At 41.0% G+C, this 15774-nt stretch overlaps 1 protein-coding gene across 1 annotated transcript; it reads right to left on the bottom strand.

Annotated features, from left to right (window-relative positions):
* Positions 1-292: 292 nt before the first annotated feature.
* On the bottom strand, positions 293-15534 carry TMEM212 (transmembrane protein 212). The gene is made up of 4 exons (XM_024734139.1): positions 15376-15534; positions 7999-8058; positions 6492-6815; positions 293-430 (listed from the first exon to the last, which is right to left on the bottom strand). The coding sequence occupies exons 1-4, from the start codon at positions 15532-15534 to the stop codon at positions 293-295; spliced, it is 681 nt and encodes a 226-aa protein (XP_024589907.1).
* Positions 15535-15774: the final 240 nt, after the last annotated feature.

Genomic DNA, 15774 nt, shown 5'->3' with positions numbered 1-15774 from the left:
ACACATGATGTCATGCAAAGGAGCTTGGCTGTATCCTGAGAGTGAAGGGGAGCCGCAGAAGGATTTAAAGCAGGGGAATGATAAGCACAAATTTGAACCAGAGAGCTCCTTCTAGAGCCTGTTTGGAGGATACTTTTTGAGAAAGACAGACTGGAAGCAAAGCAGTCTGAGTGAGAGAATATGGGAGCCAAACCAGGTTTGTCACCGTTGGTACAGAGAACGGAGGACACATTAGAGAAATACTTGAGAGGTGCAGTTGTCAGGATACGGTGATGGACTCAGGTGTAAGGAGTCAAGGATGACTCCAGGTCTCAGGCTCGTCCTGAGTAACATGAATGTTGGCAGCTGAGCTGCAGATACAGGAAGAGGAGCAGGTATTGAGGACAAAGAGATGATGCACTCCACGATGAACACCTGGAGTTTGATGTATCTGAGGGATACCAAAAGAGTGTCTAGAAAACAGTCAGATGTAGAGCTTATTAGAGCAGGAGAGGGGACTGGGCTACAGATGTGGATGTGTGAGGCGCCAGCCCCAAAGTGGTAAGTGAGGGTACCAGTCTTTAAGTGGTGAGCAGAGCAGAGGATCTTTCGGAGGAGACTGAGGAGAAGAAGCTATGGAGAAGGAAGAGAACCAAAGAGAATGGTGCGTGGAAGTCAAGGGAGATAATTTCATGAAGAAAGCAGTCAAGGAGGATGTGGATTGAAAAGAGACAATTGGGCTTGGCTATCTATAGGTCATTCACGGCCAATCTTTGCCATGGGAGATTCAGTAGAAGAAAAGAAGAGATACATTGTTAAATTAATTCAGCCTAGATTGAAACTGTCTTATAGCCCATGCCCTTCTGCACTAGGCTTATTATAAACTCAAAGCAAAGCATAATTGATTTTTGGTATGCAAACAACTTGATGGAGTGTCCAATGGCAAATTTTAGTACTTCATTGGCTAGAATCCCAGGTAGAAGTCCTCTGATTTCGTCTATTAAGTTCTTACAATAATTTTTTTTTAATGATGAGATGTGAAACTGAATATTTACCTTAAGTGACAAGAGTGGGAGTCACACATTAAATCCAATCCACTCTGTCTTGTCTCTCATGGTCCAGAACCAGTTTGCATCTTCCTGGACTCCTCCTTTGTCCCACATGCTACTTGTTATGAAGTCCATTGATTCTACTTCCTAAATATCTCTCAAAGGTACCACCTCTTCTCATGCCCACTATCACTACCTAACTCAGGTCTTGTTATTCCTCATCTGGGCTCTTGATCCTCCTGGCCCAAGTCTCATTTCCCCTCAGTCCTTATAAGTCAATGGAGCACCAGAATGTGTTTTGCTCATTTTTCTGTACTTTAGCATGATATCTGGCTCATAGTACATGCTCAATAAATGTTGAGGAGCAAGGATAAATAATGAATATTATATATAGGGCTTTAGGTTCATAATTCTTGATATGTGACAAGAGAGAAGTCATTTCTGGTGAACAGAAGATACTCCTCTTGTCCAATAGGTACTAATTACTGTCCAGAACCTAGTAATTCTATTGCTTTAACAAGGAGCTTTCTGTTTCATCCAGGACTCTAAGTTAATCATATGATATAAGAGTATAAATAAAATTTAAGAACAATCTTTTTGCAAATAAAATAAAGTGGAGTCATAAGCTTCTTACTTATTCAATTACATAACGCTAAGTTTTTTGTTTGTTTTTTTTTTAAATTTAAGTGTACTTGACTTACAATATTGTGTTAGTTTTAGGTGTACAGAAAAGTGATTCAGTTATATGTATATATATTTTTTCAGATTATTTTCCATTATAGGTTATTACGAGGTATGCAATAATGTTCCCTGTGTTAGACAGTAAATCCTTGTTGCTTATCTATTTTATGTGTAGTAGTTTGTATCTATTAATCCCATACTCCTAATTTACCCCTCCCTCACCTTTCCTCTTAGGTAACCATAAGTTTGTTTTCTATGTCTGTGAGTCTGTTTCTGTTTTGTGTATAGATTCATTTGTATTATTGTTTAGATCCCACATATAAGTGATCTCATATTTGTCTTTTTTTTTTGCGATACGCGGGCCTCTCACTGTTGTAGCCTCTCCCGTTGCAGAGCACAGGCTCCGGACGCGCAGGCTCAGCGGCCATGGCTCACGGGCCCAGCCGCTCCGCGGCATGTGGGATCTTCCCGGACCCGCGCACGAACCCGCGTCCGCTGCAGCGGCAGGCGGACTCTCAACCACTGCGCCACCAGGGAAGCCCTATCATCCAGTTTTATGTCCCCATTATTATTATTCCAGAGAAAATTATGAGATAGAAGGAATAGTAATGCCCTGAATTGCAATTATTTTTCTAGATTCTGATTTTTCGACTGATCACTTTGAGGTGACCACATAATAGAATTTGTGAGGAAGAAATACAGTGGATTCTTACAGTTGCACGGTACTGCTTGAGTTTTACTGGATCTACCCGAGGGGATTATTTCCCAGAAGCACCAGAAACACCTTGCTATAGCCCAGTGTGGGACCTCAGAATTTTAGGATAAGAGTCATGGAAGAATTTCTTTCAAAACACATTTCTATTGCTAATGATGCAGAGTACGTCTGCTGAAAGATTTGGAACCAGTATATTGCTGTTAGTTTGCCTTTTGTTTGTCCTCCACTGATAAATAATCTGTCCCCATGTTTTAAACTGCATTTAGAGGGTTCACCTACATCTTTTATGGCAAATATTTCTCAGTTCATTGAAAAAAAAAATAAAACCATTGTATCACATGAGAAGGAGAAAATATTTTCTTTCCCCCTTTCATTAAAAAAAAACCAACCCCAAACATAACAATGAATAATGAAAGGAAAACAAACGAAGCCATTCCATTCTATGGAGGAGGGGCAGAGTAGCTGCAGGGGACAGCTGCAGCGCGTCTGGAGTCCCAATTCTTTCCTTTCTCATCACTTTATTACTTACCGGACCAAGAATGTAGACAATTTCAGCTACGGTTGTTATGCATTTTAGTTTTTCAACTTAATTCTGTGTGGTGCTCGTTTGCCTTCTGCACTGAGTCCTAAGCCCACAGGGTCACTTCAGTGTGTTGCATGGAACAACACAAACAGGGGTCTCTTAGTCCTCTCCCAGCTCCACCCCTTCCCACGAGGCCCTTGAAATTTGGAAGGACTCACTGTCTCAGTCAGCCTGGGCTGCTATAGCACACTACCATAGACTGGATGGCTTAAACAACAGACATTTCTCACAGTTCTGGAGGCTGGAAGTCCAAGATCAAGGTGTCAGAAGATTCAGTGTCTGGTGGAAGCCCACTTCCTAGTTTGTAAACGGTCCCCTTCTTGCTGTATACTATCACGGTGGAGAGAGACAGAGCACGCTGGTCTCTTCATTTTCTTATAAGGGCACTAACCCCATCATGGGGGCTCTACCCTCATGACCTCATCCAAATCTAATTACCACCATCACAGTGGGGGTTAGTGCTTCAATGTAGATTTTGGGGGTGACACAAACATTCAGTCTGTAGCACTCACACCATGATTTTGTGAGTGTTTGTCAAAATCATCAAACCCTTCATGCCTCTTTCAAGCATTAGACCTCTGGTTTTAGTTGGGTACAAGTTGACTGCATATGCTCATACACTGTCACTGTGTTACCTTCAGTAAGATGCAATCAACTGTTTATGTCCCCTCCTAAACCCATATGTTGAAATCCCAATCCCCACTGTGATGGTATTTGGAAGTAAGTCATTTGGGAGGTAATTAAGTTTAGATGAGGTCATAAGTGTGGGGTCCCCATGATGAGATTAGCGTCTGTAAAATATAGGAGACAGAGAGATTGCTCCTCTCTCTAGGAGCAAGCCCAGGAAAGGCCTTGAGAGCACACAGTGAGCAGGCAGCCATCCACAAGCCAGGAAGATAGGCCTCACCAAAAACCAACCATGGTGGCACTTTGATCTTGGACTTCCAGTCTCTGGGACTGTGAGAAATAAATGTGTGTTGGTTGAGCCACCCAGTCTACGGCATTTTTTAATAGCAGCTTGAGCTGACTGGGACACAAGATGACTTCAATTCTACTAAACTGAAAAGGCACAGGAAGGAAGAAATAATGAATGTGGTGATTCCTAAAGGGGTGCTTGATTCATTTTTGAAAACATGTTTTTAAACTTGCACAAACAAACCCTTACGAGGGAATATTTTTCATCATAATATTGACTGTTACATATACATCTGAAAAAATTGATTTTGTTTTACAGTACAACCGCAATTTTCCCCAAATCCTCCTTCAGACCATTGCTTTTTTCTTTCTTTACAAATTTTCATAGCTCTTGAGTTTCCTGCTATGTACTATATTTACATAAAAGAATTTTACTTTTCAGGCAGACACTTGAAAGTGGGCAGGTTTTAAAAACATTTTCAGTGTTCTGTTTATATGAAAAAAGTGTGAAACAGCAGCATAGTTCACAGTGTTTATTAATAGTTTTAAATAAAAATTTAAAAATATTACTTATCTCTTTCAGCACTGTAGGGAATCTAACAACATAACTACACAGAGGTTCATTAAAAGCAGAATCACTATGTAGAATTCTGTATCCCAGCAAACGATCCACCTTTCTTTCTAAGAAAGTTATGTGTTTTCTAGAATTTTGATAAACAATGCATTTATTTCACTGCTAGAAATTGTGCCTAATGTAGCTGAGATTTCTGCATGGTAACAAAGGTTTGTTCAGGCTTCATGAGCTCCTTTTGGTCTTGGGGCAACAGTGGTATATTTATTAATACAGGACATCAAACCCCATTATGTCAGCCATTCATCCTCGCTAACGAAACGTGATCTGCCAGCCCATGGATTAAGTGGTGTCAAGTCATCCAAGAATGTTCACCAAAGACATGCTTATTAAATTTATCTAGAACTCTCACCCAAACTAGTGCTGCATTTTATGCAAATGGGAAAACTGAGATTCTGTCCTGAATTGATATTTAGTGCATTGTGTGCTAGGAAGAGAATTTTCATCAGGATCTCTTGGGGGCATGTGTTAAAAACGCGTGTTTCCTGCCTCCAACCCCAGAATTTCTGACGTAGTGGGAATGCACCTGGAAGGGATGCAGAAATCTAGTTTCACAAAAACCCTGGGCGCTTCGGATGTCATTGATTCCCTTTGAGGAACGTGTTGTAGTTGCATTGGGTCCCATACGTAGCTCAGAAACCACACAGCAAGAAACTGTTCTGAGCAAGATGGGCAAAGGCAAAACCCTGAAGTCACAGAACTTTGCTCTGCTTTCAATTAATTTTCTCTCTCTCCAGGCACTTTAGGTGGTCTCACTGTTGGGTTTCCATGGTAAGGCGCTGTTGGCTTACCAAGCTCGGCGTATATTTTTTTCATTCTTTTCTCCCTATTCTCCACCCTACGTTAAACCTCAATGTTGTGAGGGTCATGCTTAAAATGACAGCCAGATGTCTGATTAGCTATGCATGCTAAGGGGTTATGACTGTCAACTTTTAATGTGTGGTTCTCCTATGCATATGTTCCTTAGTAAATAGTCTAGAAAGTTAGGATATTTGCCACAAGGGAGAATTCTCAAATACTAAACTTCTACATGCCCTGGCAGTACAGCGGGGGCAGTGATTTTGGTCTGCTTGCCTTGTTTCTCGGCAAGTTCCATTTAAAATCAACTCCGTTCCTAAGAATGTACAGGATTTCCTTTGCAGATTTATGAAGAAGTTGAAGAGGACAAGACTGACCACAAAAAGCATTGAGAGTGCCAAATTCTTGTCTTCCAGCTTTACTGGTTGGTGCTGATAGGATGAAACTGGAAAAAAATTGGCTAACATAACCCAAATTCACTTGACCCTGATATAATCCTAACTTGAATCATAAAGCCAGTATAAGAGTTTGCAGTGAGAAATACCTCTTTTCAGAGGGAGGTTGTTCAACCCACAGAGGAGGGACCCAGTATCAACTGTAGGAATTTGGAATCAGAAATCACTTGTGCTGTTTTCCCAGTGACCCCGCTCTAACCCTCCTGGAGGCCAGAGCCTTGCATCTTAATGGTCTGGCAGAGGAGCAGAGGATGCAAGGAGGGGGATGAGGGAGCCCAGGACAAATCTGGCCTGATGAAGAGAAATAGCTCTGGGTTCTGAATCTGGTCCTACTAGTCATTAAGCTGTGTGACCTTGGGCAAGTTATACAAACTCTTTAGCCTCTGTTTACTATCTGTGAAATGGGAAGTACACCGACACATACTAAATATTCAGTTCATAATTCTATTATTATCATATTAAAATTATTATCAGCCCTTTCGGAAAATGTTAGAAAGCTAAATCTGATGTTGATGTATTATATATCAGCCTCTTAGCTGCAGTAGAAGTAGAAAGAGTGGGAGAATTTTGGTTATACAAGATACAGGGGTAAAAAAGAGAGACAGATTAAGTATTAATGTACCAAACTTTCCATTTTAGCATTTAGGATGGAACAGGAACTGGCTCCCCCTTTCTGGAAACTTACATTTATATGTCCATTCCGGATAAGTCTTGCAGAAAGTGTGATCAACGCTGTCAGGGACACACAGAGCATGGCAAAGCTCAGGCACAGGTCTAAGGCTTGAAGTGTCAGGTGGTACTCTTCATAGTGTGGTGGGTCTACACAAACTGATGGGAATTTTGCATATGGAAAAGGAAATGCAACTGCATAACCAAGGTAATTGGTCCCTGCAATCCCCCAAAATGAGTAGAAGCAATACGGACCAAGGAGAGCAGATGCCAAGGCTACAGTAAAATGAAGTGGACATCCCAGGATGCTCAGAATCACAAAGGTGAAACTAGCTTCCCACTGAAAATAAAGTAGAAACAAATTGTTACTTTGGGAGCTAGATTTTTCAGAAGCTTCTTAGCAATTATGTGGAAAGAAAGAGATGCTGGCTATTAATCTTTCCTACTGGGAAATGAAGGAGAAGTGGGTTACAACCGTCTCTTTAGGCCCTTTTGCCTTCCTCTTGAACTTTCACTATGCGAGAATAACATATCAACCCACTGGAGCAAAAATGAAATCAACTCCACTCAACACATTTATCTACTTACCTCCTATCATGTGTTGAGAACCAGTCCGGGTGGGAAAACAAAGATGAGTGAACAGAATCCCTGCCTTACCCTAGGACCTTGTTATTCAGAGTGTGGTCTATGGTCCAGGAGCACTAAATATCCCCTGAGAACTTATTAGAGATGTAGAATCTCAGGCTTCACTCAGATCCACTGAATCAAAATCTTCATTTTAACCAGATCCCCATGTGATTCACACATATATTAAAGTTTGAGAAGCCCTGCTGTAGCCATGGGAAGAGGAGCTATAATCAAATCAAGGTAGTCTTTCTGTACCTTGGGATTTACTTGGCTCTACACTGTTGAAATGCAAGATATCACAGACTTTTCATTCTTTTTTTTTGCGGTACGCGGGCCTCTCACTGCTGTGGCCTCTCCCGTTGAGGAGCACAGGCTCAGCGGCCATGGCTCATGGGCCCAGCTGCTCCGCGGCATGTGGGATCTTCCCAGATCAGGGCACAAAACCGTGTCCCCTGTATCGGCAGGCGAACTCTCAACTACTGCGCCACCAGGGAAGCCCCTTTTCATCCTTTTTTAGGGGAAGAGGTAACAGGGAGATTGGAAGGAGATACCAAATTGAGGAATTGAGACTTGAAAATACATGATTAAAAACAGAGGATCCTATAGCTCCACTTTTTCAGAATGAAATTCAGGAAGACTAACACTGATTCTGTCCTCCCCAAACTACACTACTTAAATACAATAATCACAGGAACTGGTAGAAAATGTTTGGAGCAGGTATCGGATAAAAGTTATGCATTTAAAACAACGTTTACGACTGAAATCCATCATAGTAAGGCATCTATTAGATAGGATTCAATTATAATCAGAAATCATTCTCTGTGTTCCATCCTGAACTAGTAGAGATTTGACCTTCAAACTTTCTCTGCCAACCTACTCGATGTCTATACATTTACCAGGTGTCTCTCGGTCCACTCTTTGTGAGCCAACGGTAGGAGTATACCAGTCATGATGGCCTGTGAAAGGAAAATGGAAAAACAACATCCCGTGAGAGAAGGTACCTCTGGAAAGAGTTCAGTTTGCTTCACGGTTTGACAACTTTATCATAAACCAGAAGGAATGGCAAATGGCTAAATGGATTTATGGCTCTGATCACCTCCTCATGCGTGATGACAATGAGGAAAAGAAGCCATCAGTGTCACAGAGACATGATTCACACAGGCTCATTTTCTTGATTTTCTATGTTGCCGTTGCCATCACAATTATAACCTTTACTACTGTTAAGATGTCACTGCAATGAAAGCTTGGCTTTAAAACCCTTGCCGTATGTTTTATTTTGATTAATTGTCTATTGTTCATCTTTTTCCAAACTGCTAAATTTACAAATGGGAGGAACTGAAAAGGAAACGTGTCACAGAACCGCACCCACCCTCAAACCCTCCCAGCAGCGGTATATCTTTTACTCTTTGCTTTTTTTGAGATTCTGCGGCCTCAGCCTGCCGGTGATCCCTGTCTCTCAAATAACAAAGATTATCATTAGAATGAATGCATGATGGGGCATTTATTGTTCTGGGGGCAGTGGTGTCCAGCTTTTCAAAAGAGAGTTCTTCATAGTCTCCGTTGAAGAAAAAGCCCCCAAATGCAGAATGAAAATAGTTCCACAAAGTAGGGAATGGTGTCACCAGAACTGAGCAACAGATAATGAAAAAAAAATTCTGGGCTCATCTTCGCTTCGGCACTGGGTCTGATAGAGACCTATATAATCGGCGTCTGGAAATTGCTTATTCCCAGCCCATAAATCATTTGTTCCTGGTCAAGGAATGTTTTGAGGTTGGGAGAGAAAACCAGGAAGAGATGTGCCTGAAGTAAGATATAGAATGAGGACAGGTTTAAAAAGAGTTACAATTTAGGGTTTTGACAGAGAAATAAACATGACTGTCTGTATAGTATCAACAGGGGGAAAAAATCGGAGGTTTTACCAATATGGTTTTGTGGGATGTTGCTTTTTGTAGCTCCAGGTCTGGCATATTTATTGTTTTGAGACCTAGCTTTTCATTTTCCTGGCATATTCTATTTTGAATATTGGATTTAGAGAATCTGAGAGCGAGGGGAGAAAAGCACACACATGTACATGCACACAAAACTCATGTAGCTAAGCCTGACGTTCCAGACTTTGGCATCGCCATACCATAAAACTCCCATGGATAAAAACAGAACCATCTGCAATCGAAAGAGGTTGGCTTGATTCTGCAAGAGGAAAGTTTCCAAGGGACCCTATGGAGGTTGAGCCAGCATAAACAGTACAACAAAACAGGAGAATTATTAACAGCAACTGTAGCACGGATGCTAAGCCTGGGGCTAGTCTCTGCTTTCAGAGGCAAAGCGCTCAATTGACACGTCACTCCTCTGTGTGAGAGAAACACTAAAGCAAACGAGATAAAAAGCAAAGGAGATGTCTCTGCTGGTTGAAGTCCAAGTAGATAGCTGACATTATCAGATGCTTAGAGTCCAGGTTGCCTTAACTACTTTGGCACAAACTGTTTCTTTCCTTTCAAAAGCTGAAAAATCCTGCAGAATTGCAGTTGCCTCTTATTTCTGTTGTAGCTGCCAGCTTCAATTTTGCTTTGTTTACACAAAACTTTGAAAAAGATCTTTCATGGGGGAAGCTGGTGTATGCATGCCGCTCAGTAACTTGTTAAATCCACCCTGAGGACTGTGGCTCAGGAGCCAAGCACACCCATCTTTCCTGGTGCCCGGCCGTGCGTGGGAGGTGGAGTGCGGGTATTCCCCTAAGAGTCACAGGCTTTCCTTTTTCTTCTTTTCATTGTTTTAAAAAATTTATTTTTAGACAGGGAAGGGGAATAGAATAAAAAAGGAAGAGATTTGGGACTTGTCTGGTGGTCCAGTGGTTAAGGCTCTGCGCTTCCAGTGCAGGGGGCATGGGTTTGATCCCTGGTCAGGGAACTAAGATCCCACATGCTGTGCCACGCAGCCAAAAGATGTTTAAAAAAAGGAAGAGATCTGAGGGAAGAGAAGTCAAGTGGGAAAAGGAAATGTGAGAGGGTCTGAGAGGTGAAGAGTTGGGTAGAGAGGGGAGGTCAGGTTGTGAGGAAGGACGGAAAGGAGGCCATGCCTGGGGAGGGTGGGAGTGCAGCTGGAGGCCCAGCCCTGCCCTCTCCACCCTCAGCTCTTCTTGACAGGCTGTGGACTTGCTCTGTGGGGACAGTTCCAAGGACATTACTTGGGTTTTGCAAAAGTTGCTGCTAACATTCTGCATGCTAATTGTGACCCCTCCCACTAAATCTTTAAATGGCCCCAGTAAGGATGCAGTTCCCAGAAGCAGATGAATTGAAGGAAGCAGAGAGCTTCACAACAGAAATAGAAACTTTTAGAGAAATCATTATAACATGGGCTAATTTATTCACTTACGGACATCTATTTTGGGTCTACTGGGAACAAGGGATGTGATAGGCACGATGCCGATGGAATAATGATAATAACGTTTAACATTTATTGAGCACTTATTCTATGCCGGGCACTCTACCAAATGCTTTACATGTGTTAATTCATTTAATCTTCATAATGAATGGCCCTAGGATGTAGAGAGTCTCCTGTTTTTAAAATGAGGCACAGAAAAGCCGAATAAGGTAAGCAAGCTCACCAAGCAATAATTATACAAATAATGGCTCCAACTCTCAACGGAATCTATAGTCCAGGTGTGAAAGGACTGAAGGCACTGTGGGGGAAATATGACTCAAAGCAGGTTTGAAGGATGGATGTGACGTCAGTGAGAGATGCAGAGGGAAGGGCAGTCTGGGCAGCCATGGGAGAATTAGTTCCTGGCAGAGAGGAGTAGGAAATCAGGCTTGAAAGCCACGTGAGGTCAGGGTGTGGAGGGCATCAAAATCCAGGCTAATATATCTGAACTTGGTTTGGACAATGAAGCAACACTAAAGATTTTTGAAGACGGGGCTAGACCGGTACAGCAGAGGTTTAGAAAGATGGGCCTGTTATTGCATGCTTGCTGCATTGGCCTAGAGGTCTCTGTAGGACCTTGGTCTTCAAGCATTTTTTTTTTTTTTAACCTTTACCCATAGTAAGAAATATATTTTGTAACACGGCCAAGTTACAAATATTTTTACATCTAACCAAAATAACAATAACTTTATTATGTGTGATACACTGTAGAATTCTCTATTATATTCCATTCCATTCTGTCCCATCCTATTCTGTTCTATTCTATTCATATTCTATATGTTTAAATGCTAGCTACCCAACAGGTTGATTTTATAACCCATTAATGTATAGATCCCCACAGGTTGGTTCTAAAAGTTTCAAGGCATAAAACCTGAGTGGGGCAGGAAGTGGTAAGGAGGTGGGCAGGGGTTGCATAGTGAGAACGAAGAAGAAAAAATGCATAGGGATTTGCCTCGTAAGAAAAATAAAAGTTGGCAATGGATTGGATGTGGTGGGGCGGGAGTGGGGCTGAAATGGGCTGGTTTCGGGCATTGCTGCCCTAAGCACCGTCCTAAGGACCAGTAGCATCTCCTCCCTTGGGAACCTGTCAGACATGGCCTGCATTTTAAGATCTCCAGGTGATTTACATGCACATTTCAGTTCGAGAAACACTAGTTTAGAGGAAAGGATTGAGTCAAAAGTCACTCCAGGGTTTGAAATTGGGTTCAAAGACTGGGAAGTCAGGAGAAGGCATAATTGCTTTTGGTGGTAAGATGATTACATTTCTGGATCAGTTAAGCTTCAAGAAGCTTAGGATATCTAAGTGGAAAATGGACCATCAGCTGATTGGAAATCGCAGGACTGTTGATGCTATAAGAGACTTGAGCATTGGTGCAATCAAGTCCCTTCTCTAATGAACGAGGAAACTGGAGCTTGCATGGGTGAGTCCAGCCCTACCTTTCTCCGAAGTTCCTGTCTCCAAGCAGGGTTCTGGGTGCAGCGCTGCTGCTCACCGTTGGCCAAGTCCCTGGACCCTACAGACTTTAGGTCCTGTTTTTAAACTCAGTTCACTTCAGTCTGTTCATCAGAGCTTGATCTACAGGCCAGGTTTTCCAGGATTAAAGTAGAGCTCAGTCCTTAAGGCTCAATGATCTCCTTGCTACATACTTTCTAGCAGCTGATGACTTTCAATAACCTGGTTCAGATTTCTAGGAAAACAGCTTATCATGTGTCTGTAAGAATTGAGCTAGGAGAGTCCGAGGAGGAATATTTGTGAAGAATTTAGAAAAAGCTTTGAAAGAAAGGCACCGGACAAACACAAAGTATGGGTCACTTCTAAAATCTATCTCTTCCAATCTCAAAAGAGATACGGAGTCATTTTCAAAAGGAAATATGTTTGAAATGTACATATTATCTTTCTACCAGAGGAAGATACACTTTGCAGGCAAGTTGAGAAGTGATTGGCAGGGAAGGTTGTGGGATGGGTCAGAGACCTTTGAAGTTGACCCTAATCAGACAGAGCTGTGGTTCACTACCAAACTCACTAGGAAAAAAATCATGTTGTTCCAAATTTAGGCATTATTGAAAGAGGGAGCATTCTTATTGCTTTCCTTCTGGTGAGGATTTTTTCCTGCTTTAGTGTAAATACCAGCTTGACCTTTATTCTTTGCCACCTAATTAGAGCTCAACTGTATAAGGAATTCTGTACTGTCAGAATGGAGAGCATGGCATTCACCACTCATTCGACAATATGTATCAAGCAATATTTAGCACGAATACCTAGCATGTCACTTACTCCCTTTCAAGTGCTGGAGATATAGCAATGAACAAAATAGAAAAAAAAAAAAATCCTGCCTTTGTACAATCTACATTTGGGGGGAAAGGACAAACAAACAGATAATAAGTCAGTCAATTATGTTGTATATTAGATGGTGTTATGGGGGGAAAAGTAGAGTAGGGGATGAGAGATTGAGAATGCCATTTGCGGGGGAGGTCTGCAATTTTAAATAGGGTAATGAGGGAAGGCATCAGTGACAAAGTGACATTTGATCCAAGAATTGAAGAAAGTTAGGGAACAAGCTGTATGTGAGAAAAGGCTTCAGGCAGAGAACTGGCAGTGCAAAGGCCCTGAGACAGAGACATACCTGGCCATGTTTGAAAACAAGGAGCCAGTGTGATGGGAAAGAAAAGAGCTAAGGGAAGAGTGGCTGGAGATGAGGTCAGGATGTAACATGATACGGAACTCAGCAGGTCATCAGGGAACAGAATGGGAGAGTGAGGCAGGTAGCAAGGGATTAGGAACAAAGGGTTTGGACAGAGAGTACGGCATAAATGAAAGGCATCGTATTAACTAGCATTTGTGTAGGGCTTTAAAATTGGCAAAGCTCTTTATTATGCAGTCTCTGAGCAAATTGTGTTCATTCTCTTTGAGCCTCTTATGGTTAGAGAGTTTCACGTGGGCTCTCTTTACCTGTGAAATTCCCCATTCTACAGGTAAAGGCAATGAGGAATTGGTTGAATGAGGGCCCTGCTCTTGACTACATACCAAGTATGTTAAAGTCAGGATTTGAACAGAGGCTCACCTCTCCAAATCCTAACTCTCTGACTCTACTTCCCCATGCTGTCACTCAAATCAAAAAGCCACCAATTAGCTATGTGCTAGAGATTTGTCATGTCACTTCTCTGGGTCTGACTGGTCAAGCAGGTGTTTGGTGTAGAATAAGCATATACTCAGTAATCTGTGAACCTAATCAAATCACCAGTATCTGTTGACTATATTATGATAGACCCTGCAGGGATAGGCAAAGAATTATAAGAAAGGGACACAGGATTGAGCTATAACCATGGTTTTGTTAAAGTTTGGGCCAGTTGTAAAGTCAGAATTTTTACAAAGTTAACTAGAATAGAAAATATCAGAATTCACTTCACATAGAAGGTTAAGTATTGTTTTGTGAAACATATGTTATATAAATCTAGTTACATGTATATTTCAGTATCTCTCTTTTACCTTGAGAAAAATATATAGATGTATTTATGTACATTCCAGGTCCTGATGTAAAATATTTTTCTTACTCTGGGTCACTAACAAAAAAGTTTGGTAGTCATTTATATAAATGCCATCACTGCATTCTAGTAGATGTTTAATAAACATTTCCTTGAATGTGTGGTTTGGGGTAGTTGTGGGGGAAAGAGGAAAGGTTCAAGACTTGGGTGGTGGTGTAAAAGAAAACATAAATAAAAAAAAGAAAAATACCATCAAATCGTTTCCGTGTTCAGTTCCATGCTCCCACCATCCCACTTTCCTCCATCTGCACACCATCATTAAACCCCACTAGACCAAATTCCTTTAACATCGAGATCTTGTTTTATTCTCCATTGTAACTCAAGCATGTAGTAGGCTACCAATACATATTTATTTATTAAGTAAATTAAAATTATATTTCCTAGGGTCTTGCTTTTAGATGACATCTCTGTTAAGTTTGATTTTTTTAAAAACATAAAATATTGTCCCTCCTGAGAGTGGCTACATTTTAAGAGAAAACTCCATACGATCAAAAAGCTTCAAAATCAAATTGTCTAGTCTCCAATAGTGAACGTCAGGCATCCTAGGAAACAACGAGAGAAGGATTTGTTGGCTGTTTGGGCCTTTGTAACCCCTCTTCGATCATGCCTCCATGGCAGCCACCTACTCCCAAGACTACACGTGTTGGTTTCTTTGACCCAGGGAGCTGAGGTACCAGTGTCATCATTCACCTGTGGTGACCATTCAACGGGCAGACATTGAGCAGTTACTTAGTACCCACGTGTATTTGACACATGCAAATTTGGCAACATGTGAAGTTAGTAAAACCCATCACAACTTCTTCAATTATTTTCAGTTTAAGCAGTTATGTTCAAAGAAAAAGATGGGAGAACTAAGATTTGGGGCTTGTAAACCTTTTGGTCACATAAACACACCTTGGTGTTTCTAATAAAAGCATTAGTCTCAAAATTATTTTACTTTTTTCTTCATTTAAAAATTATTTTTCATGGTTCATATTTTTTTCTACATTCAAATTTCGAAAAATAGATTCCGAGTTCTCAGAATGTCCAGGTAAAGAAGATTAAAATAAAATAATTTTTGAAGAATTTCTTGAACAGCATTTTCACTATAGTATACCTAATATGCTGTAGATATGATTAAATGATATTAAGAAAACCTTATATTTAAAAGATAACTAATAGAAATCAATGTTCTAAGGTAAAATCTGATTTTCTGTAGAATTTTGATGTCTTCATATTGTTGGAAAACTTTAAAGGGACATGTTATTCTGGTCCCTCCTTCCCTCCCTCTTTCCTTTATTCTCTCAGCATATATAATAAAAATATTTTCTTACCAAAGCTCCATTCCAGATGGGACAAGCAATCCAGACACTCCATCCTGTGAACCAAAGCTTGTAGGAAAAGACTGGGAAGAAAGCAATAACTCCAGAGAATACACTGAGAGCCCCCAGAGTAATGAGAATCTGGCCAGCAGTCTTGTATAAGCCTTGCATTTTCTTCTGTGACTTGGGTCCTAGGTCTCAAAGATGTTTTGTTACCAAAACATGAGAGTATGTCAAGCCTCAATAAACAAAAGTTTCTTAGAGACAGTAGCCATGACACATGTGGACTGTTGATCTACTTGGAAACAAGATTATATTTGTTTTCAGTGAAATAATAATAAAATGTAGTGATATAATCCTTGACATAAATTTGACATAATAAATTATAATACTAGTTTTTCTCAGAGAGAG

This window comes from Neophocaena asiaeorientalis, unplaced genomic scaffold, assembly GCF_003031525.2.
Source record: "Neophocaena asiaeorientalis asiaeorientalis breed wild unplaced genomic scaffold, Neophocaena_asiaeorientalis_V1.1 scaffold280, whole genome shotgun sequence".
NCBI lineage: Eukaryota > Metazoa > Chordata > Mammalia > Artiodactyla > Phocoenidae > Neophocaena > Neophocaena asiaeorientalis.
Note: the sequence above shows the minus strand (reverse complement) of the source record. Positions and strands in the feature narration are given on the sequence as shown.

What these genes read in the sequence shown, in the direction of transcription:
- TMEM212 (XM_024734139.1), bottom strand. Translation starts at nt 15,534, where the DNA reads ATGCAAGGCTTATACAAGACTGCTGGCCAGATTCTCATTACTCTGGGG. An exon ending in CCATCTGGAATGGAGCTTTG is followed by an intron (nt 8,059 to 15,375) that starts GTAAGAAAATAT and finishes TTCCTTTCACAG; the next exon opens with GCCATCATGACTGGTATACT. An exon ending in TCCGGAATGGACATATAAAT is followed by an intron (nt 431 to 6,491) that starts GTAAGTTTCCAG and finishes GGTATCCCTCAG; the next exon opens with ATACATCAAACTCCAGGTGT.